The 24,407-nt window shown below is 48.8% G+C and overlaps 1 protein-coding gene across 2 annotated transcripts in view; it reads left to right on the forward strand.

The window, feature by feature from the left end:
- The window catches only part of SKIC2 (SKI2 subunit of superkiller complex), a 54,927-nt gene that overhangs the window by 7,632 nt on the left and 22,888 nt on the right, over positions 1–24,407 (forward strand). For both annotated transcript variants that reach the window (XM_083491186.1, XM_083491185.1), the window contains exons 7-20: positions 235–288; positions 1,155–1,372; positions 3,188–3,337; positions 4,232–4,377; positions 5,304–5,450; positions 6,648–6,732; positions 7,391–7,497; positions 12,624–12,770; positions 13,965–14,064; positions 15,667–15,879; positions 17,647–17,757; positions 19,771–19,882; positions 22,128–22,246; positions 23,980–24,117. In XM_083491186.1, the coding sequence (XP_083347312.1) occupies positions 235–288; positions 1,155–1,372; positions 3,188–3,337; positions 4,232–4,377; positions 5,304–5,450; positions 6,648–6,732; positions 7,391–7,497; positions 12,624–12,770; positions 13,965–14,064; positions 15,667–15,879; positions 17,647–17,757; positions 19,771–19,882; positions 22,128–22,246; positions 23,980–24,117 (1,847 nt within the window). The remainder of the gene's footprint in view (positions 1–234; positions 289–1,154; positions 1,373–3,187; positions 3,338–4,231; positions 4,378–5,303; positions 5,451–6,647; positions 6,733–7,390; positions 7,498–12,623; positions 12,771–13,964; positions 14,065–15,666; positions 15,880–17,646; positions 17,758–19,770; positions 19,883–22,127; positions 22,247–23,979; positions 24,118–24,407) is intronic.

A 24,407-nucleotide genomic window follows, 5' to 3' on the forward strand; every position in this document is an offset into this window, starting at 1 on the left:
CATCACTTTGGGACATTGTGGGAAATTTAAAAGGGGGGCTGGACCCAGCTGTCCTTGACAGCTGCCTCTGCAGCCAGATATCCCACTGGCATAAGGAGGTTAGGCCCATCAGCGTATCCTCTGACTGGGGCCTCCTCGTACCTCAAGCTGCCCCCTGCTTTGAGGCCACAGACCTTTCTCTTTCCTTCCGTCTTCAAGCCCATATCCCTTCCTGCTTTTTCTTTCTTCCCTCAGATTTGCTGACGGTCCCACCAGGCTGGAAGAAGGGAGTGGAGTTCACCAGACAAGGTAACCAAATTTCTGGTAGAGAGATGATTAGGACTGGTGGGGAGGCTGGCTTGGGGGCTGGGAGACAGTGTGGTGTAGTGGTTAGAACAAGGGCAGCTAGCATGGCGCTCTCTGGGTGTTGTTGGACTCCCAGTTCCCATCATCCCCTTCTGGTATGGCCCAATGGTCAGAGATGATGATAACTGTGGTCTAGCAGCTTCTGTAAGGCTACCCTGGGGCAAGACCACCTCTCTCCAAATGAACCTGCCCAGACCCTGAGAACATCAACTGAGGTCCTTTTTCGTGTGCCTCCTCCACATGAGGTCTGGAAGTTGGCAACATGAGAAAGGGCCTTTTCTGTGGTGGCTCCCCTGGTGCCTTCATTATACACCTTTAGGCTCCAGGCGAAAATGTTCCTTTTCAACCAGGTCTCTGGCTAAACATCCTGTATATCCTTTTATACATATTTGGGGAAGGGGTTTATTGTTTTGTTTTTGTTATGTGTTTTATATTTATATACTGAATGCTGTGACCCACCCTGAGATCTTTGGATAAAGGGTGGTATACAAATAAACATAAACAATAAGAGCATTGAGCTAGGACCTTGGAGATCTGGGTTCAAATCCCCCATCTGCCTTGGAGCTTGGCCCAGTCACTGTCTCTGCCCTAACATGAGCCGAAAGACCATAGCAAGCCTTGTAGAGAGGTTTGCCCTCGCATGAAACACACATTTCCATGGCATATTTTCCACTGAGCCAGTTGCAAACTTTTCCTTGGATCCCTGAGCCCAAAAGCTGCTCTCCCCACCCCTGCCCTCCCGCCCTCTGAGGGGATTCCTGAGTACAGAAACCTATCTTTCTTGTGTGTCTCACCCCCCCCCACTTCAGAGCTCAAGGCCTCCCCAGGGTTGCTGAACTTGACCCACCTACTGGGGGCCCTGGACACCTTTGAGCTGGGAGCCTCCAGCGACGAAGAAGGGAAGGAGAAGGCCGAGGAAGGGAGGAAGAGGACGAAGAAGGGGAAAGGGGCGAAGGGAGAGGAGGTGCCCCCGGCAGAACCGGCGCCGCTGCAGAGAACAAACAGCCTGGAGGACCTGGTGCTCAAGGTAGGGCCACCTGCGTGCGGAGAGGGTGAGGCGTTCTCAAAGTAAAGGAAGGATTGAACTCTGATTAATAAGAATACACACAGAGGCTTGAACCAGCGAGACTCTGGGAAGGGTGCGTATAATAATCTGTCTCTCCACCCCCTGGCCCAGGTCATTTTATTCACAAAAGAACTTCTTACAGAGAGTTTGTAAGAACCAATCAGATTTCTTCTGAGCATTTCAACAAACTCCACGTGGGGACAAAGTCAGATCAAAAGAAATTCTTTTAACTACAAAGACACAGGAGTAAAGAGGAGAGGATGGAAGGATGGCAAGGAGATAGGCATCTTTATCACCTTTTGGTTCTCCAAAAGCACGTCAAAGTGCAAGTAGATAAATAGGTACAGCTCCGGCAGGAAGGTAAACGGTGTTTCCGTGCGCTGCTCTGGTTCGCCAGAAGCGGCTTAGTCATGCTGGCCACATGACCCGGAAGCTGTACGCCGGCTCCCTCAGTCAATAAAGCGAGATGAGCGCCGCAACCCCAGAGTCAGGCACGACTGGACCTAATGGTCAGGGGTCCCTTTACCTTTAAGATTAACATATCGTAAAGATTAACATATCCTGAGATTAACATATCGGAAAGGCTACTTGAAAGAAGCTGCCCACTATCTTTCACAGCCCAGGATGCATGCCTGGTGAAGCAGCTGGCCACTGGGCTGTGTAGGTGACTTGTCAAGCAAGAGAAAAGGACAGTAGAGGAAATGGCCAGAGATGCAGAGGGTTGTGGGATATGATCAGAAATTATTGTCAATGAAACCCAGTCAACGCCATGCTTTCACAGCGGACACAATGGCTTGATGCATATTTTATAATTCCTCATAGTAGTCCCACCTGACCACACACTCTGAATATTTGCACTCCTACAGAGGGACGGGAGGATCTTGGGGCGATGTTGGCAGGTGCCCAAGCAGGTGGCAGGTGGGTTTCTCTGTCTAAAGAGGTGAGGGAAGTCTGGCAGAAGATGCGGCAGGCTTCTGGCCTGGGAAAGAACTGCGAAGGTGCTCGCTTCGGCAGCACATATACTAAAATTGGAACGATACAGAGAAGATTAGCATGGCCCCTGCGCAAGGATGACACGCAAATTCGTGAAGCGTTCCATATTTTTGTACTTCTTTTTTTGTATTATTATTAATAGAAATGTTTTGTGAATGTTGGGGAAATGTTGAAATGAAATTACTTGGCTCTTGTTAAAATGTTTAAAGAACTAGGCAAAAAGGTAATGGTTATGAGAAGTTGGTAAAAAAAGATTTAAGTTTTAAGCTCTAAGGTCGTTTTTATAAGATAAAATGAGAATAGAGTAAGGTAACGTAATGATAAAATATTATGAGTTATGGAAAGGATTTGCTGCGACAATTATTAATCAAGATACAAGAGATGGGAGGAGGAGGAGGTCATGGAAAGAAGGTAATAGAATTTGGAGAATTTGATAAGGATGGTTTTATTTTTTCTTCTTTTTTTCTCATGACTTTGTTTTTTCTTCTTTTTTGTAATTTTGTTTTTTTGTGTGTATTTTTTAAAAAAATTCTTTTGTTTCAATAAATATCATTTAAAAAAAAAAAAAGAACTGCGAAGGGCGCTGCCCCCCAGGAGCCAAAGCTGCTCTAGCCAAATTCAGACAAAAGGAAGGACCAGGCTACTAGATATGGTGGCTCTGACTAGAACCAGCATTGGTACACAACCTTCCCATTTTATTGGGTCTGTGGGTGGGTGGAGGATTCCCTTTTCCCATCCTTGGCTTCCTTTACGCTTCCTGTCTCCTCTTTGCCTTCCTCTCAGGAGGTGACGCCTGCCCCTAAATCAGCCCCACAGGCCACCCCGGCCCCTGCTGCGGCTTCCGAGCCCCCCAAAGAGCAGTGGGCCATCCCAGTGGATGTCAGCTCTCCCGTGGACGACTTCTACAAGCGAATTCCTGATCCAGCTTTCAAGGTATGATGGCAGCTCAGAGGGCCGAGTGGGGAGAGGAAAGGTAGGGGCTAATAATAATAATAACAACAATAATTTATTATTTATACCCCGCCCATCTGGCTGAGTTTCCCCAGCCACTCTGGGCGGCTTCCAATCAACTGTTAAAAACAATACAGCATTACATATTAAAAACTTCCCTAAACAGGGCTGCCTTCAGGTGTCTTTTAAAGAGAAGATAGCTGCTTATTTCCTTCACATCTGAAGGGAGGGCATTCCACAGGGCGGGCACCACTACCAAGAAGGCCCTCTGCCTGGTTCCCTGTAACCTCACTGTAGTGGTTGGGAGTTACTCGTGCGTAATCCTGCCCCGTTTGGGCGTTAGGTTGCCTGGTTAACCCTTCGGACTGCACAGCCCATCTCAGTGTGGCTGCCCTTAGTCACTCATAGAATCTGTCTGTGGGCGTTTCTTAAACCGCTGCCAACATAAGAGTTGTTTGACACCCAATCGTCTCCGCCTCTCACTGCGCGGGAGTCTCCTGCGCAGGGTGGGCGTGGGTAGCGGGGTGCCTGGGCTCTCCTCACTGACTTCCAGAGAAGAGTCCTGGAGCCCCTCCACCTCCTCGTCCCGTTGCTCTCCTGGATCCCTGGTGTTACACTTATTTCCTTCCCCTTCTCCCAAGCTGAGTCTCCCCCTGGTGCTGAGACCTTCGCCTGCAGAATCAGAGACCCTCTCCTTCTCCCGTGTCTCTGATGTCAGTTCCCTGACACTCACTTCTCGCAATGAGGGAACCACCAGAAGGCCCTCGGCGTTGGATCTCAATGTCCGGGCTGAACGATGGGGGTGGGGCCAAGAACTGATGACGCTAAACTTCGTCCCCCTGTGTGACTTCCTCTGTCTTTCTCCCCGCTCCTCAGTGGCCTTTTGAGCCAGACGTTTTCCAGAAGCAGGCGATTCTCCACTTGGAGAAGCACGACTCTGTGTTTGTGGCTGCCCACACCTCTGCCGGAAAGACCGTGGTGGCGGAATATGCCATTGCTCTGTCCCAGAAGCACATGACACGGTGAGAGTGCGTGTTTTGAATGATCATAATTAACATTTGTACCCCACCGTTCCTCCAAGAAGCTCAAGGAGAAGAAGTATGTAGTTTTCCTCACAACCACCCTGTGAGGTAGGTCAGGCAGAGAGGTAGCGACTGGCCCGTGGTTGCTCAGCGAGCTCCATGGCAGAGGGGGGACTTGAACCCTGGTCTCCCAGGTTGTAGTCTGACACTAACCAATATACCACAGTAGCTCTTACAGTGTTTAGCTGCCCTCCACGCCCAAATGAACACTGTTATGTAAAATACAGTGGTACCTCAGGTTAAGAACTTAATTTGTTCCGGAGGTCTGTTCTTAACCTGAAACTGTTCTTAACCTGAAGCACCACTTTAGCTAATGGGGCCTCCCGCTGCCGCCGCGCCGCCGGAGCACGATTTCTGTTCTTATCCTGAAGCAAAGTTCTTAACCTGAAGCACTATTTCTGGGTTAGCGGAGTCTGTAACCTGAAGCGTATGTAACCTGAAGCGTATGTAACCCAAGGTATCACTGTACTGAACCTGCTAGGGTTGAGCCTGTGAGGCCTTGGCCTAGGACCACAAAATATCCGTTTTTATTGACTCACGTAGGGAGGGAAAGTAGTAAAACAGACTCCTGTCCCAGGCAATTGCCTATGATTACCTAGTAAAGGTAAAGGTAAAAGGACTCCTGACCATTAGGTCCAGTCGTGGCCGACTCTGGGGTTGCGGCGCTCATCTCGCTTTACTGGCCGAGGGAGCTGGCGTACAGCTTCCGGGTCATGTGGCCAGCGTGACTAAGCCACTTCTGGCAAACTAGAGCAGTGCACAGAAACGCCATTTACCTTCCCACCAGAGTGGTACCTATTGGGTATGCTGGAGTCCAGAGTCTCCTTCTTTTGAACTTCTAAAACTCTTTATTTTCTTCCCTGCAGCACCATCTACACTTCCCCAATCAAAGCTCTTTCCAACCAGAAGTTTCGGGATTTCAAGAACACCTTTGGGGATGTGGGGTTGTTGACGGGGGACGTCCAGCTCCATCCGGATGCCTCATGCCTCATCATGACGACGGAAATCCTTCGGTGAGGATTTGGGGTATAAATAGGGAGGGGTTTGCAAATGTGCCCCGAAATGCCAGCAATCCTTGGTTTAAAAGAAGCTCTTGGAAAAGACAAATGTCACTCTTTAGACCCATCCTATTATTATTATTGGGGACGCGGGTGGCGCTGTGGGTAAAACCTCAGCGCCTAGGGCTTGCCGATCGCATAGTCGGCGGTTCGAATCCCCACGACGGGGTGAGCTCCCGTCTTTTGGTCCCAGCTCCTGCCCACCTAGCAGTTCAAAAGCACCCCTAAATGCAAGTAGATAAATAGGTACCGCTTTATAGCGGGAAGGTAAACGGCATTTCCGTGTGCTGCGCTGGTGCCGGCTCGCCAGAGCAGCTTCGTCATGCTGGCCACGTGACCCGGAAGTGTCTCCGGACAGCGCTGGCCCCTGGCCTCTTAAGTGAGATGGGTGCACAACCCTAGAGTCGGACACGACTGGCCCGTATGGGCAGGGGTACCTTTACCTTTTATTATTATTATTATTATTATTATTATTATTATTATTATTATTATTATTATTATTTTATTTATACCCCCCATCTGGCTGGGCTTCTCCAGCCACTCTGGGCAGCTTCCAACAAAATATTAAAATACAGTGGTCTGTTAAACATTAAAAGCTTCCCTAAGCAGGGCTGCCTTCAGATGTCTTCTAAAAGTCTGGTAGTTGTTCTTCTCTTTGACATCTGGTGGGAGGGTGTTCCACAGGGCGGGTGCCACTGTCGAGAAGGCCCTCTGCCTGGTTCCCTGGTTCCCTGTAACTTGGCTTCTCGCAGCGAGGGAACCACCAGAAGGCCCTCAGAGCTGGACCTCAGTGTCCGGGCAGAACAATGGGGGTGGAGACGCTCCTTCAGGTATACTGGACTGAGGCCGTTTAGGGCTCTAAAGGTCAGCACCAACACTTTGAATTGTGCTCGGAAACATATGATTACCATTATCATTAAATATAAACCATTTTCTGCCTTTTTCTAATGGAGGTTTTTAAGCAGAGGTTGGATGGTCGTGCATCAGGGATGCTTGAGTTGAGATTCTTGCATTGCAGGTGGTTGGACTAGATGACCCTTTGCAATGCTACCATTCTATGATTCTACGGTCCGGCCAGCCCTTGTTCTGCTGTTGATCAGGGTAAAGAGTCCCGGTCTTGCAATATCCCTTTCTCTTTCCAAAAACCCTCAGGTCAATGCTCTATAATGGCTCAGATGTCCTCAGAGACTTGGAGTGGGTGATCTTTGACGAGGTGCATTACATCAACGACTCAGAGGTGAGGAAATGCGCACACCAAGGGGGAGCAGGGTTTGGATCTGCCACGTACCAAGTCGAGGCAGTATTGTCTGCACAGGCCGGCAGCAGCTTTCCCGGGTCTGAGATCTTTCCTAGCCCTGCCTGCAGATGCCAGGAACTGAACCTGAGACCTGCTACCAGGGACCGCATTCTGCACGCCAATCAGAGCCTACAGCTCCTCTCCCCATCCGCAGCCTTCCTAGAAACATAGGTAGCTGCCTTGTTCTTCCGGGTCATGTGGCCAGCATGATTAAGCCGCTTCTGGCGAACCAGAGCAGCGCACGGAAACACCGTTTACCTTCCCGCTGGAGCAGTACCTCTTTATCTACTTGCACTTTGATGTGCTTTCGAACTGCTAGGTGGGCAGGAGCAGGGACTGAGCAACGGGAGCTCACCCCGTCGCGGGGATTCGAACTGCCGACCTTCTGATCGGCAAGTCCGAGGCTGTGTGCTTTAACCCACAGCGCCACCCGCGTCCCACTCTGAACTGGTACAGTCCAGAATAGAGATGGCGAAGGCCTGGACGAAACCTGGAAAAATGGGGGGAGGGGGGAATCTTGTTGTTGTACTCAGGTCCTTCTGGCGGCCATGGGCCTGACATAGCAGAGGTCTTCTTAATTTCTTTCGTTCCCTTGCAGCGTGGGGTTGTCTGGGAGGAGGTTCTCATCATGCTGCCAGACCACGTGAACATAATTTTGCTGAGTGCCACCGTCCCCAACACCCTGGAGTTTGCTGACTGGATAGGGTAAGAAGTGGTGCAGTCGGAAATGAAAATCTTGGTGCTGCGATTCCTGCGTTGCAGGGGGTTGGACTAGATGGCCCTTGGGGGTCCCTTCCAACCCTGCAGTTCTGTGGTTCTAGGAAGAGGGAGGGATGAGGGATGGAGGGGACTGGGCTGGGGAGGGAATAAAGGAGCATAGTGCTTTTATGGGATGTGAAAACCCTAATGAACTGCCAATTAAAGAATAGTAATATTAAATAATAATAAAATGTTATTTATACCCCGCCGTTCCCGGTTCAGAAAACCGGGCTCAGGGCAGCTAACAACAAATTTAAAACACTTAATTGTGATACAACAAAAAACAGCATAAAACGTGAATAACAATAAATTCAGAATTCAAAAATCAATTTAGGGGGGAAATCCATCCAATAAACATTAGATGATCACCAGGGCTAGCTGGCTAAATTAGTCCTATTTGGGCCAGCAAGGAGACCAGGGGAGAATTAGCTGTGGGATCCCAGAGCGGGTAATCTTCATAAAAAGGGGAGAGGGAGGGAAGGAAGGGGAATAAAAGATCAGGCTAAGTTCAAATTGAAAGTTAAGTCCTGCAGGGCCCTAGTCTCATGGGACACAGCATTCCACCAGGTCGGAGCCATCACTGAAAAGGCCCTAGCCCTGGTGGAGGATAATCTGATTTAGGGCCCGGGACCTCTAAAGTATGATTATTCATGGACTTTAAGGTCCTCTGTGGGGCATACCAGGAGAGTAAAGGTAAAGGGACCCCTGACCATTAGGTCCAGTCATGGCCGACTCTGGGGTTGCTGTGCTCATCTTGCTTTATTGGCCGAGGGAGCCGGCGTACAGCTTCCGGGTCATGTGGCCAACATGACTAAGTTGCTTCTGGCGAACCAGAACAGCGCACAGAAATGCCATTGACCTTCCCACTGGAGTGGTACCTATTTATCTACTTGCACTTTGACGTGCTTTTGAACTGCTAGGTGGGCAGGAGCAGGGACCAAGCAACGGGAGTTCACCCCGTCGCAGAGATTCGAACTGCCGACCTTCTGATCGGCAAGTCCTAGGCTCTGTGGTTTAACCCACAGCGCCACCCGCGTCCCTATACCAGGAGAGGCGGTCCCGTAAGTAGTAAGTGCTACAGCCAATGTCATGTTTGGTTGGGCACAGAGGATTGGTGGGAGGGAGCAGCTGGGTAACCCCCAAAGGAAGAAGGCTCAGAGCCCGGGGAGTGGTGGTGGGACGACAACACTTGGCAGTAGGCGAAGAGGGACAAGACGGAGAGGATGTTTGGAAGCTGAAGAGGTAACAGGGCTTGGTGTGAGCTAGGAGAGTTGTGGCAGAGAGAAGCCCAGAATCAAGCACAGAAGCTGAAACAGGAGAGGAAGGGGCCAAGAGGTAGAGATGAGGCAGGCTGCTGATGAGGCTCAGGTGTCTCCCCTTCCTACAATAATAATAATAATAATAATAATAATAATAATAATAATAATAATAATAATTTATTATTTATACCCCGCCCATCTGGCTGGGTTTCCCCAGCCACTCTGGGCGGCTTCCAAAAGAATATTAAAATACTGTGATACATCAAACATTAAAAGCTTCCCTAAACAGGGCTCCCTTCAGATGTCTTCTAAAAGTCTGGTAGTTGTTGTTCTCTTTGACATCTGGTGGGAGGGCGTTCCACAGGGCGGGTGCCACTACCGAGAAGGCCCTCTGCCTGGTTCCCTGTAACTTGGCTTCTCGCAGTGAGGGAACCGCCAGAAGGCCCTCGGTGCTGGACCTCAGTGTCCGGGTAAAACGATGGAGGTGGAGACGCTCCTTCAGGTATACTGGACCGAGGCCATTTAGGGCTTTAAAGGTCAGCACCAACACTTTGAATTGTGCTCGGAAACCTACTGGGAGCCAATGTAGGTCTTTCAAGACCGGTGTTATATGGTCTCGGCGGCCTACTACAACAAGCTCCCCTCCCCACTGGTGTCCCAAGACCAGAAGAGGCATGAAAAGGGCGGAGGAGACGTTGGCGACATGCAGTCTCAGATTGCTTGGGGGGGAACCCTGAAGAGGAGGAGACATAGGCAGCTGTGGGGAAGCGGGGCCCTTTAGTCTCAGCAACTGCTTCATAGGGGCAAGACCTACCAAAGATGACAAGACCTACCAAAGATGAGAGCCAGTGTGGTGTAGTGGTTAAGAGCGGTGGAGTCGTAATCTGGGGAACCGGGTTCGCTTCCCTGCTCCTCCACATGCAGCTGCTGGATGATCTTGGGCCAGTCACACTTCTCTGAAGTCTCTCAGCCCCACTCACCTCACAGAGTGTTTGTTGTGGGGGAGGAAGGGAAAGGAGAATGTTAGCCACTTTGAGACTCCTGAAGGGGAGTGATAAAGCGGGGCATCAAATCCAAACTCTTCTATAATGGTGTGCTCATTAGGCCTGACATCCTGCCAAGTCTGTGGAGGTTGTGTTTTTGCTAATGAAAGAGGTCACTCCAACTTGCTTGGTGCAATTTACTGCAGGCTCACCCCTGCCAGCAGGGATGGGAAAAATCAGCAGCAGCAGCAGCCTAGGGACTTCTCACAGGCCCCAACCCCTCACCAGGTCCCACCCTTGATGGGAGCTGCTCCACACCCTCCTTAAGTGCTTCTCGCTAGCTGGGATGTGGCAAACTCTGTCAATAATAATAATAATAATAATAATAATAATAATAATAATAATAATAATTTTATTTATACCCCGCCCTCCCCAGCCAAGGGCAGCTAACAAGCAATAATAAAAACAAGTTGAATGACTACAACTTAAAGACAAAATTAAAATACAACATTAAAATATTAAAATGTAGCCTCAGCGCAGGAGGAGAAAGGAAAAAGAAAGAGGGGGAGGGAATCAAATTGGCTCCAAGCCAAAGGCCAGGCGGAACAACTCTGTCTTAGAGGCCCTGTGGAAAGAAATCAGATCCTGCAGGGCCCTGGTCTCATGAGGCGGAGCGTTCCACCAGGCCAGAGCCTGGGTTGAAAAGGCCCTGGCTCTGGTTGAAGCTAATGTAACTTCCTTAGGGCCCGGGACCACTAGGGTGTTGCTATTTATGGACCTTGAGGCTCTCCGTGGAGCATACCAGGAGAGGCGGTCCCGTAGGTACGAGGGTCCTAGGCCGTGAAGGACTTTAAAGGTCAAGACCAGCACCTTAAACCTGACCCTATACTCCACCGGGAGCCAGTGCAGTTGGTAAAGCACTGGGTGAATATGCTCCCATGGCAGAGACCCCGTGAGGAGCCTTGCTGCCCGGTCTCGAATCTTCCATTCCTGGGTAAGGTGATTGAGAGAGCAGTTGCTGAACAGCTTGGTAGGTTTCTGGATGAAACATCTGCTCTAGACCCATTCCAGTCCGGCTTCCGCGCTGGTCATGGGACCGAGACGGCTCTGGTCGCCCTAACAGATGATCTCCGCAGGCAGCTGGATCGAGGCGGGTCAGGGCTGCTGATTCTTCTAGATCTGTCAGCAGCCTTTGACATGGTCGATCACGAACTCCTGGACCACCGCCTTGCCGACGTGGGGATCCAGGGCACAGTCCTTCAATGGCTGCGCTCGTTTCTCTCTGGTCGGGGACAGAGGGTGGCGCTTGGGGGGGAATTGTCATCACGCCACTCCTTGGTGTGTGGAGTGCCTCAGGGTGCAATTCTCTCCCCGATGCTTTTTAACATCTTTATGCGCCCCCTCGCCCAGCTTGTCCGGAGTTTTGGGCTGGGTTGCCATCAGTATGCTGATGACACCCAACTCTATCTGTTGATGGATGGCCATCCTGACTCGGCCCCAGACACGCTGACCAGATGTCTGGAAGCGGTGGCTGGATGGTTACGTGGGAGCCGGTTGAAGTTAAATCCTTCGAAGACAGAGGTCCTCTGGCTGGGGCGGGACGATATGGGATCGAGGGGGCAACTCCCATCTCTTGCGGGGGTGCAATTAGTGCCAGCACCGTCCGTTAAGAGTTTGGGTGTAATCTTCGATACCTCCCTCTCTATGGAGTCGCAGATTACAGCTATAACAAAGGCGGCATTTTTTCATCTCCGCCAAGCTAAGCAGTTGGCCCCTTATCTCTCTCGTCCTGACCTAGCCACTGTGATCCATGCGACGGTCACCTCCAGACTGGATTATTGTAACTCGCTCTACGTGGGGCTGCCCTTGAGACTGACCCAGAAACTCCAGCGGGTGCAGAATGCCGCGGCGAGACTCCTTATGGGGTCTTCGCTGCGAGAGCACATTCATCCGGTATTATACCAGCTGCACTGGCTCCCGGTGGAGTACAGGATCAGGTTTAAGGTGCTGGTTTTAACCTTTAAAGCCCTATACGGCCTAGGACCCTCGTACCTACGGGACCGCCTCTCCTGGTATGCCCCACAGAGAAACCTACGGTCTGCAAATAATAACATCCTCAAGGTCCCAGGCCTCAGAGAGGTTAGGCTGGCCTCAACTAGAGCCAGGGCCTTCTCGGCTGCGGCTCCAAACTGGTGGAATGCTCTGTCACAAGAGACTAGGGCCCTGCGGGACCTGACATCTTTCCGCAGGGCCTGCAAGACAGAGTTGTTCCACCAGGCTTTTGGTCAGAGCGCAGCCTGACTCCCTCCTCTGGCAACCTGCACAGAATTTTGTTTAATCGGTTGCCATCAATTTGATTTTAACTAATTTTTATAATGAAATATTTTTAGAATGTGTTATTATTTAATTGTTTATTTGATTGTTGTTAGCCGCCCTGAGCCCGGCTTTGGCTGGGGAGGGCGGGATATAAATAAAAATTATTATTATTATTATTATTTATTCTGCACTCACTGGAGTTTCTGGGACAGCTCTTGTTTGCCTTGCTTGCCTGTATAGAAGACAGAGAGGGGTGTCTGTAAGCACATCTAGAAGCCAACTGATTGTACAAATGCAAAATTTGCATTTGTTGCCCCGCCCACCCCTGGCTTGCCTGTCTCCCATTGGAAGGTGGCCCAGAAGGGATAAAGAAGGGCTCCTCCCCCTTGCACTACCATCATGTGTATCACGCCAGCATCTGCCGTGTAGAGGTGTGCCTTGGGTGAGCTGGGGGAAACAGGAGAGTCCGCAAGCCTGCAACTCAGCCATGCTGGGCATCCTTCTCTCTTTGCAGGAGGATCAAGAGGAAGAAAATCTACGTGATCAGCACCCTGAAGCGCCCCGTCCCCCTGGAACATTACCTGTACACAGGCAACAGCCAGAAAACGCAGAACGAGCTCTTCCTGCTGGTCGACGCCCGCGGCACGTTCCTGACCAAGGGGTGAGGGCCGATGCGCTGGCAGAGCTTCTCGGCGGCTGGTGGGAAGCCAAATGGCAGCCCTCACCCCACCTTGGTGGCCAAAAGTGTAATAAGCCCAATAATTGCACTTTAATGGTACCCCAGATCTTGTCTCCAGAAGCAGCTCACTTAGTCCACCTAAATGGCAGGGGCGTGACCTTGTAAAACAGTTAGGGCAGGAAAGGGAAGCCGGTGTGGCCGACGGCTGAGGATGATGGGAGTTGTAGTCCAGGAAGGTCAGGAGGGCATGGCATTGGCTACCGCTGGCATTAGGTTGGCTTGTTAACCATGCCTTAGGTTTACTCCAACCCCGGCCCAAGACACTCTCTTCCTGCCTGAGACAAGCTGAAAATGGCACCCCACCCCCTCTCCTCATTTTTTCTCTTTTTTTTACTTGTAGTCCGTGGAATAATGTCTTATCCACCCTTTGCTTACGTACATAAAGTGAGAAATAATAATAATAATAATAATAATAATAATAATAATAATAATAATAATAATAATAATGGATCAGACTCTTACTGTCCAACCAGATTCCTATTGGTATCTTGGATACCTGAGCACAAAAGCCGCTTTCCCCGCTTGAGAGGCCCAACAACTCTGGTATTTTACCCTTGATTTGGCTTGTGATATATAGCCATCATGATGAGTAGCCATTGGTAGCTGTGGCTGCTCTCCATTAGTTTGTCCAAAACCCCTAAATTTGGTGTGCTTTATGAATGAATCCTTCCTTTGGCTGGCCTGAATCCTCCGTGGGGCCGGCCCTGCCAGTAGGCCGAGTGAAGCAGTTGCCTCAGGTGGCAGATGCTCAGGGATGGTTGGGGGAATGGTGACAAGGCATCGGAAGGGCAGAGCTGGCATGTGCCACTCACAGCCTGCCCTGAGCGAACTTGCTCCCCATGGACGTGGTGGGGCGAGGGGTGCTGTCCTGTTGCCAGTATTGAAGTAAGATTCAGCTGCTGGTTTAGCTATGGAACTGGGAGTGGCGGCCATCTTGTCCTTTGCCTCAGGCAGCAAAAAAAGTTGACCGTCCAATGCTCAGCTCCACTAGATGGCTTGGAGTATTTCTGAGAGGAAAAAAATCTCTGTCCCCTTTGCCCTGCACCATGTGTAACTTTATACGCCTTGGTCGTGTTTCCTCTCGCCCCTTTCTCCCTATCCAAATGAATCTTCCAGGTATTATGATGCTGTGGATGCCAAGAAGGAGCGGGCCAGCAAGCATTCCCAGACCTTCGGGGCCAAGCAGCCCATGCACCCGGGGGCTGGTGCAGGCCAGGTACGCTGGGCCAGGTTCATCGCGGACCTGGGAGGGAGGGAGTTTGATGCTGGCCTGTTGGGAATCTGTGTACGTGCAGCTACTCACACAGAGTCAATTAAGGTTTGGCAGACAGCCAGAAGGCAATCTGAAGGAGTAAGTCTGCCTGGTGATAGCAGAGTCATGGAGACAGCTCCCTGATTGGTCAAGCTCTCTCAAGGGAGTGATAATTAATGGCCTACTAACTGGAATGTGTGAGTTCAGAGGTTCAGAGTTCTGTGTGTCAGTGTAGGAGTTGTGAGTCGTGTCAGAGAGAGCTAGCTAAAGTGTTCTGTTCCTGTAAATAGCCCACTGTATATAATAAACACCTAACTACAAGTTCCTGGTTCCTGCTTCGTCTATCCTGTCTGCAGCCAAGTCGCCAATTGCTTCCATGGATTCTGTGTGTACTCTTCTAGGTCTGGCTAAGGTCCTGGATCTAGTCAGAAAGTTGTGAAACACCAAATAGGTTTTGCCTCCCCTCCCCCCCCCCCCCCGGCATCAATAAATACATAAAATGACCCAGTGCTTCTGTGTGTTGTAACAGGAAGGGCAATGGAGAATGGGTTCATTAGGACCTAATCTCACCACTTCCCCTTTGGCATAGCTTTTTTAAAACAAGGGTGGGGGCGCCTTTTGGCATGTGGGATCCTGAGCCCCCAATCCCCTGGCAGCCCACCTTGATAGGTGAGTGTGGCCTATGGGCAATAGACTTTGGGCACAATATAGAATACGATGCATGGGTCAAACTTTGGAATGAGAATTTAAAATTTACTGCATGCTCTACTTTAAAAGAGAATGTAATGAAAATGGTTTATCACTGGTACCTTACTCCCACCAAACTAGCAGAAATGTATAGGATGAATAGCAAAATCTGTTGGAAATGTAAAGAAAAGGACGGTGATTTTTACCACATGTGGTGGACCTGTGACAAAATGAAAGAGTTTTGGGAATTGATCTATAATGAATTAAAAAAGATGTTTAAATATACTTTCCCAAAAAAGCCTGAAGAACTACTACTAGGTTTGATAGGAGAGGATATTAAGAAGATGGACCAAAGTCTATATTTGTATGCTACGACAGCAGCCAGAGTTTTGATAGCCCAAAAGTGGAAAACACAGGAGATACCGACTGTAAAGGAGTGGCAGACAAAGTTGGCCGAGTACGCGGAACTAGCAAAACTGACACATAGGATTTGCAGACAGGAGGAGACAAAGTACCAAAAAGAATGGAGTAAATTTATGGTCTATATAAGTGAGAACTGTAGAAATTTGAAGACGTTAGCAGGACTGAAATAAATCTTATGTCATGGTTTAGTCTTTTACTAATGAAACTGTGAATTAAAGATTGGAATAAGAAAACCTGCGGAAGGGAAGGAGGGAAGTCAGTGGCTCTATGGAGCACAAAATAAGATACATGTAAAAAGACTTGACATTTTTGTTTGTTGATGTTAGTGTATTTAAAATGAAAACTTAATAAAAAGCATATTTTTTTTAAAAAAAGATAGGTGAGTGTGGCCATGGTGGCGGAGGCTGATGGGACTTGTAGGCCCCAAGCCAAGCTGACCTGTGGCGTTCCCCTCAGGACAAGAACATCTGGCTCTCCCTCATCGACATGCTGCGCAAGAAGGACCAGCTGCCCGTGGTGGCCTTCACCTTCTCCCGCAACCGCTGCGACGACAACGCCTCCATGCTCACCACCGTCAACCTGACCACCACGAACGAGAAGAGCGAGATCCACGTCTTCTTCCAGAAGTGCATCTCCCGCCTGAAGGGCACAGACCGCCAGCTGCCTCAGGTCAGAGAGTGGGGCAGCGAGTGGTTGGCTTTGCGGCGAGGCCCACGGGGCACTGGGCCTCTTGGCATGAAGGTGTCTCTTCAGTTGTAGGGTTGCTGAGGGGAACCGGGCCGCAAAACAGCTTCGCTGCCCAGGGAGGAAAAGCCGTGCCTTGGAACAACTTAACTGCTAGATAGCGGCTTCATCGCCTTCCACATGTGTCCCAAGGAGATGTACAATATAGAATTTTAAAAAGCTGGTTTCATATTGCTTCTTGGCTTTTTGGCTAAGATCAAGTGTAGCACCTGTTCTTATCAGTTTAATATCTGATATGTCATCTGAGAACTATACAGTGGTACCTTGGTTGTTGAACTTAATCCATTCCAGGAGTCTGTTCAACTCCCGAAACCATTCGAAAACCAAGGTGCGGCTTCCGATTGGCTGCAGGAGCTTCCTGCACTCAATCAGAAGCTACAGAAGCCACGTCGGACGTTCGGCTTCCAAAACACGTTCACAAACCGGAACACTCACTTCCAGGTTTGCGGCATTCAAGAGCCGATTTGTTCAACGGCTAAGCCATTCGGAAACCAAGGTACCACTGTATATTAAACGGATTTTTGGTGCCGGGAGATGGAACAGGGGCTTGCCCCATCCACTCCATACATCAGCCAGGTATTGCAGTACCTCCAAGAACTGTGCTCTTCCCTTCTTGGGAGAAAGTTACTTCTTGAAACATAATAATGAAAAAGAGCCTTTTAACAACAACGGTACAAAAAATGATGGGAAGTTGTGTTTAAAACACACACATGCGCAAAATTGACACCTATAGCAGAGACCTATTGAGAAAGCTTGTTGGAACGAAAACGTCCTCTTTCCAGAAAATGCAGATAGTGAATGCCTGCTGTTTTCTCAAGAGGCTGTTCCATCTCATCAGGACTGCAAGGCAGAGTAGAGCATTGGGGCCTCTTTGTGTTAAGTGGGAAAGGGACTGGGTGTGGAAAACATGGCTTCCAAGAGGTGGAGTAGATACCAGGAAGGAAGAAGAAAGAGACAATGTACTGCAGGTTGCATCCAATTTAGTTCCTCTCAAGGTAAAGCCATTGAAATGAAGAAACCAAAGTGAGCCATCGCCCTTAATTTCACCGGCTCTTCTCTGAGTAGAACTAACATTGGAGACTACCCTTTGTCTTTGCCAGCGTGAGGCACGGAGTATTATTATTTTGTTTAATTATTTTATTATTTCGTTACGGGCTTTATACGTTAGTACAGTGGTACATCAGGTTACAGGTGCTTCAGGTTACAGGTGCTTCAGGTTACAGACTCCGCTAACCCAGAAATAGTACCTCAGGTTAAGAACTTTGCTTCAGTATGAGAACAGAAATCGCACAGTGGCGGCGCGGGGCAGCGGGAGGCCCCATTAGCTAAAGTGGTACCTCAGGTTGAGAACAGTTTCAGGTTAAGAACGGACCTCCAGAACGAATTAAGTTCTTAACCCAAGGTACCACTGTACCAGCACCTTGGACTTGGCCCACCTTGGATTTCAACAGCCACCGCCCCTCCAAGGCCTGGGTTAAGACTTCAAAATGGCTGCCGCTCCCAAGTTGTCTCGCAAGCATCAACATGGCCGCCAGAGTTGTATAGACGTTATTTCCAAGGAGTTTCTTGACAGCCTCTTTCAGTAGAGAAATCCAAGATGGTGACGAGCTTCCTGGAAGCAATAGGGAAGGGGCTGCCGGGCTTTGTCTTTTTTTTAGCAACGTTTTAACAGCCCGGTTGCTGTTCTTCCAGGTCCTTCATATGGTGGATCTCTTGAAGCGAGGCATTGGGGTCCACCACAGTGGCATCCTGCCGATCCTAAAGGAAGTGGTGGAGATGCTGTTCAGCAAAGGCCTTGTCAAGGTGAGTTCTGTGAGCTTATACTTTGGAGAGGTGCCGCCGTGTGGCTGTTAAGAGTGCTAGACTCGGACTGAGGTCACATCCGCACTCTTATGCCGCTTTTAGCAGTCATGGCTTCCCCCCAAAGAATCCCGGGAGCTGTAGTTTGTGGAGGGTGTGGCTCTGTGAGCGAGTCTCCCAACAGTGCTCTGCACCCTTAACATTTCCCAGGAAGCCATGACGGTTTAAAGTGTGGATGTGACCTGAAGTGGACACAGGTTCCTGTTCCCGCTTGGCACGAGAGTCTCCACCCCCATCATTCTGCCCGGACACTCAGGTCCATCTCCAAGGGCCTTCTGGTGGTTCCCTCACTGTGAGAAGTGAAGCTACAGGGAACCAGGCAGAGGGCCTTCTCAGTGGTGGCGCCCGCCCTGTGGAACGCCCTCCCACCAGATGTCAAGGAAATAAGCAACTATCTGACTTTTAGAAGACACCTGAAGGCAGCTCTGTATTGGGAATTTTTTAATGTCTGATGTTTTACTGTGTTTTTAATATTCTGTTGGGAGCCGCCCAGAGTGGCTGGAGAAACCCTGCCAGATGGGTGGGGCAATAATAATAATAATAATAATAATAATAATAATAATAATAATAATAATAATGCCCACAAGGTGAGGATGAAAGGGCGGAGACTTCCTACGTGCTACCTTGAGTTTTTTGGAGGAAAAACGAGGTGAAAATGTAAAAAAAAATAATTAAAAGAAACGGAACGGTTGGGGGTGGGGGTGGATATTTCACCCCTCCCGTTGCAAGAATCTCCTGACAATGTTTTCAGAAAGGAGGGGGCGGAATCTGCTCATCCCTTCTTCTGCTCCAGCCTGACTCTGTGGGAGTCTGAGTGTTCTCTGTGTAGAGATAAGATGGCTGCTTCAGCAGCTGTAACACTCATGCAGTCCAGTGTTTAGTTTCCAGTTTATTTTTCAGTTTGCAGTAGCTCTAAAAGAATAAAGAATTTATGCTTCAGAGCCGTTGTTCGTGTGATTCATACTCATAGAATAGAATCATAGAATCATAGAGTTGGAAGAGACCACAAGGGCCATCGAGTCCAACCCCCTGCCAAGCAGGAAACACCATCAGAGCACTCCTGACATATGGTTGTCAAGCCTCTGCTTAAAGACCTCCAAAGAAGGAGACTCCACCACACGCCTTGGCAGCAAATTCCACTGTCGAACAGCTCTTACTGTCAGGAAGTTCTTCCTAATGCTTAGGTGGAATCTTCTTTCTTGTAGTTTGGCTCCATTGCTCCGTGTCCGCTTCTCTGGAGCAGCAGAAAACAACCTTTCTCCCTCCTCTATGTGACATCCTTTTATATATTTGAACATGGCTATCATATCACCCCTTAACCTCCTCTTCTCCAGGCAAAACATGCCCAGCTCCCTTAGCCGTTCCTCATAAGGCATCGTTTCCAGGCCTTTGACCATTTTGGTTGCCCTCCTCTGGACACGTTCCAGTTTGTCAGTGTCCTTCTTGAACTGTGGTGCCCAGAACTGGACACAGTACTCCAGGTGAGGTCTGACCAGAGCAGAATACAGTGGCACTATTACTTCCCTTGATCTAGATGCTGTACTCCTATTGATGCAGCCCAGAATTGCATTGGCTTTTTTAGCTGCCGCGTCACACTGTTGGCTCATGTCAAGTTTGTGGTCAACCAAGACTCCTAGATCCTTTTCACATGTACTGCTCTCAAGCCAGGTGTCACCCATCTTGTATATGTGCCTCTCATTTTTTTTTGCCCTCTGCTCTGCTGTGCTCTGCTGACTTTGGTGCTCACAGCTCAAAGTTGTGAGTCCGTTGCACTTAGTCCTGCTCTCCCACAGTGGAAGGTCTCTGGAAGTGCCTTCCCAGCTCACCTGGCCCAGCCGGGGCTGAAGAGGTTGAGCCCAGTCGTTGGCACCGGCTCAAAGGCGAAGCCGACAGTGGGCAGGGGACAAACACAAGGAGCAACTTGACACCCATTTTTCTCTGTCGTTCTTGATTCAGATCCTCTTTGCCACTGAGACTTTCGCCATGGGAGTGAACATGCCGGCAAGGACAGTGGTCTTTGATTCGATCCGCAAACACGACGGCACAAACTTCCGGGATCTGGTGCCAGGTAACAGGGAATGCGGGAGGAGGGCAGGCAACTTTCACGTGCACCTGTTTTGCAGACCGCAGTGGCAAAGTACCTCCCTGGCCTTAATGCTTGCTTTCCTTCCATATTTAATCATTTCCCTGCCCCCCCCCATTCCTCTGTGGGGTTTTCTACCCACATTTTATTCTCTAGCTTCTTAAAGAATTGTAGTGTTGGAAGGGACCCCGAGGCCATCTAGTCCAGCTCCCTGCAATGCAGGGATCTCAGCTGAAGCATGCAGGACAGCTGGCCACCCAACCTCTGCTTAAAAACCTCCAGTGAAGGAGAGTTTCCTTCTTCTTTTTTTAATAATATTTATTAAAGTTTCTGAAAAAAGAATTACATAAAAGCAAGAAATACAAAAATAAAAGACAAAAATAAAAATACAAGAAAAATACAGAATAAAAAAGTAAAAACACTTACAAAGAAAAATAAAAAATAATAAATAATAAATCAATCTTTCCATACCTTACATTCATATCCTTGTTTCCCTGACCTCCTCATACCTCCCTTTTTTGTGTTCCAATTCAATTAGTTAATTCAGCAATTTCTTTCCCTCTTTATTATCCTGATCTTTAATATATTATAACATTAAATTTTTACCTATTTAAAAATCCAATTTTTCCATATTCTTTTATATCATTACAGCTAAAAACCACTTCAATCAAACATCATTCTAACATTCATTAATTTTGTGAAGGGGAGTTTCCAAGGGAGTCTGTTCCACTGTTGAACAAGCTCTTCTTCTTTCTTTTTTTAAATTATTTTTATTGATTTTCCAATAAAAAACATCCAATTAATATTCCAATCATAATACTCCAATTAAAATAAAAAAACTAAAATAAAAAGACCAAATTATAGTCCAAATTATAATTATTATTTTTTGGGGCTCCCCACGGTCTGGATCTCTGAAGCATATCTCCACATCTCAGTCCTGCCTCTCCTCGTTGTTTCCATATTTTCCACATCTCAATTTTGACGCTTTATAATTCCGTTCCCTGAGTCCACGATTCGCAATCGTGTCAAACATCATATACTTTCATCCGTCGGATACTGCTTTGTTAGTGCAGTGGTACCTCGGGTTACATACGCTTCAGGTTACGTACGCTTCGGGTTACAGACTCCGCTAACCCAGAAATAGTACCTTGGGTTAAGAACTTTACCTCAGGATGAGAACAGAAATGGTGCGGCGGCAGCAGGAGGCCCCATTAGCTAAAGTGGTGCTTCAGGTTAAGAACAGTTTTAGCTTAAGAACAGACCTCCAGAACGAATTAAGTTCTTAACCCGAGGTACCACTGTATATATTTTCCCAACTGTCTTTTTCTCAGCGCAGCTTCATCTGACTCCGTTCCAATCTGGGATGTACAAGCTCTTCTAGATAGCTTTTATGGTGGGCACCCAAGCAGCGATAGCTTGGCTGTCTTGCTGCAGGAGAAAGAGGAGTGAGGCCAGATCTGTGGTGGCTGCTCATCTTCCTTTCTGGCCAAATGTTAAGACTGGGGATGTACATGCAATGTTGCTCCTCCCATCCTGCAATAAATTACAAAGCTCCCAGTTGCAGGTCTCACCTTACAAGCGGCAAGTCTAGTATCAGCGGCAATATACGGACATGGTGTTGCTCATTGATTCACCTGGTAGCAAGCTGCCATTCACCCCAGGTGCTGAGGCAGGAACTGTTGTCCGCCTGGATAGATTCCTAGTTGGCAACCATTACTTACTGAAGAGCCCCTTTTGACCGCAGTGCCAACCATCTAATGACAGGAGTAGGACCCTAATGACTCGAGTAGGACCCTGGTAGAGACACATGCCCAACTGGCATGTTCTCTCCCTCCTGGTCTTTCGTTTGGGAGCTTCAAAAGCTTTCTTCTGCCCAAACATCAAAGCGACTAATGCCAACCGACACCGGCACACTTAGGGATCTGCAGAGTTTGCACAGTTGCGTAACAGGCCTCAGCAACTCAGCATTTTGGCTAATCTATTTACATATAAACACACACGGAGCACTGCAACATGGCTCCCTCTCTCTCTAGCATCAGACAGCAAAGAGAAAAAGGACAAAGGACAATAGTCCCACTTCACGGAACACAGTAACGCAAACATCCTGTCTCCGTCACTTGCTACTTTGTGGAGTCAAAACATATAGCGTCATGTGACAGACAACAATCCCATGACTGCAATCACGGAGCAGGAATCCTAACATCTAAGTGCATGTTTCTTTCTCGTGCAGCGGAGTACATCCAGATGGCAGGCCGAGCCGGACGCCGAGGTCTCGACACCACGGGGATGGTCATCATCTTGTGCAAAAACCAAGCACCCGAGATGGCTGATCTTCACCGGATGATGTTGGTGAGTTAGGCACACAAATGCCCACAAACCGTTTCCCATCCCTGTTGCACCAGATTATTCTGCAATGGGGTGTCAGGGCTGAAATAACGTCTTGTAAGAGCTTTCCTTCTGGGTCAAGCCTAAATGTAATCCAGAGCTTGCAAGGAGGGCAGGACCACCAGAATCTCTTTGGTCTCAGCAACTGGTATTTCGAGGCTTCTGACCTTAGAAGTTGTTCTTAGCTACTTTAGCTGATCAACATGGTTAGACTAGGACCCGGAAGACCAGGTTCAAATCACGGCTTGATCACAAAGCTCACTGGGGGATTTTGGGCCAGCCACTCACTCTCAGTCAAAACTACCTTTCAGGGTTGTTGTGAAGATAAAATGGGGAGGAGGAGGAGGACTGTGTGCTCCTCCTTGACGGAAAGGGTGATATATAAATGCAATAAGTAAATACAGTGGTACCTCGGGTTACATACGCTTCAGGTTACATACGCTTCAGGTTACAGACTCCGCTAACCTAGTAATAGTGCTCCAGGTTAAGAAATTTGCTTCAGGATGAGAACAGAAATCGTGCTCCGGTGGCGCGGCAGCAGCAGGAGGCCCCATTAGCTAAAGTGGTGCTTCAGGTTAAGAACAGTTTCAGGTTAAGAACGGACCTCCGGAACGAATTAAGTACTTAACCTGAGGTACCACTATAGTTTATTTAGCACAATCCATTTTTAAAAGCCATTTCTATGCTTGTGTGAATTTTCTGCAAGGTGAGTAAATCTGTATTGCTTTCGCTCTGCGTAAATTCTGCCGATTTTTACCATTTGGCATAATCCACAAACATACCAAGACCGATTTGAGTCTTCTCGCAATCATCCTCATTTAGCCAAAGTTTATGCACAACACAAGGGTGGCGCTGTGGGTTAAACCACAGAGCCTAGGACTTGCCGATCAGAAGGTTGGTGGTTTGAATCCCTGCTACGGGGTGAGTTCCCGTTGCTCGGTCCCTGCTCCTGCCAACCTAGCAGTTCGAAAGCACGTCAAAGTGCAAGTAGATAAATAGGTACTGCTCTGGTGGGAAGGTAAACATCGTTTCCGTGCGCTACTCTGGTTTGCCAGGAGCGGCTTAGTCCTGCTGGCCACATGACCCGGAAGCTGTACGCCGGCTCCCTCGGCCAATAAAGCGAGATGAGCGCCGCAACCCCAGAGTCGGCCACAACTGGACCTAATGGTCAGGGATCCCTTTACCTTTGCCTATGCACAACACAAGGGAAAGAAATCAGCATCCGTGTCTTGCTCTTGTGCCCTAGAAGCATCAGCCAGCCATCTCTCTCTCTAGCTTTGGAGATAGTAGCAGGCATTGCTTCCATTCAGCCATAAGAGCTAGAAACTTGGCTGCTGCTTTTAAACAGATACGGGGATTCTCCAGAAGCTGAATTCACTGCTCCCAGTGCCATTTTCTGTGCACCTGCAAAACCGCAATGGAGACACAGCCAGATGGATTTCTACAGCCAGGTGGGCAGGGTAGAAATAATAAATTATTATTATTATTAATTTTATTATTACTGCTTGTTGGTATATAGGCTTCCTAGAAGGGCCTTAAGGTCATGAAGAAGAACCCTGTAGCTGGTTCAGGCAAATGCCCCCCCCCCCAGTCCAGCAAGGCAGAGGCCCCCGATGCGAAACCTGTGAGAGCAGAGGCATTTGGGAAAAACAGCTTTGCTGCCTTCCTCTCCCAACTCTCCTCCTCTATCCCTCCAGGGCAAACCCACCCAGTTGCAGTCCCAGTTCCGCCTCACCTACACCATGATCCTCAACCTGCTGAGAGTAGAAGCCCTTCGCGTGGAGGACATGATGAAGAGGAGCTTCTCCGAGTTCCACACCCGGAAGGACAGCAAGGTAGGTCTCTGGAGAGAGTGGGTGTCAGAAGCGAGCCGGCAGCTAGTCACACCACGCCGTGCAAGTTGGAGTTAAATCTTTATTAACAAAATTATGTTCCGCACAGGAGTGTCAAGCCTAATGAGCACAGTAACTCATCTCTAGTAGGTCTTGCTCTCATCAAACAGGTGCTGGGACTGAAGGACCCCACAGCTGCCTAAGTGGCCACCCCCACCCCAGTTTATTTCCCAGCAATCTGAGACTTTGCCTGTGCATCACCAAGCTCTCCTCTGCCCTTTTCATGCCTCTGC

Source organism: Podarcis liolepis, assembly GCF_965112155.1.
Source record: "Podarcis liolepis genome assembly, chromosome: 2".
NCBI classification, from domain to species: domain Eukaryota; kingdom Metazoa; phylum Chordata; class Lepidosauria; order Squamata; family Lacertidae; genus Podarcis; species Podarcis liolepis.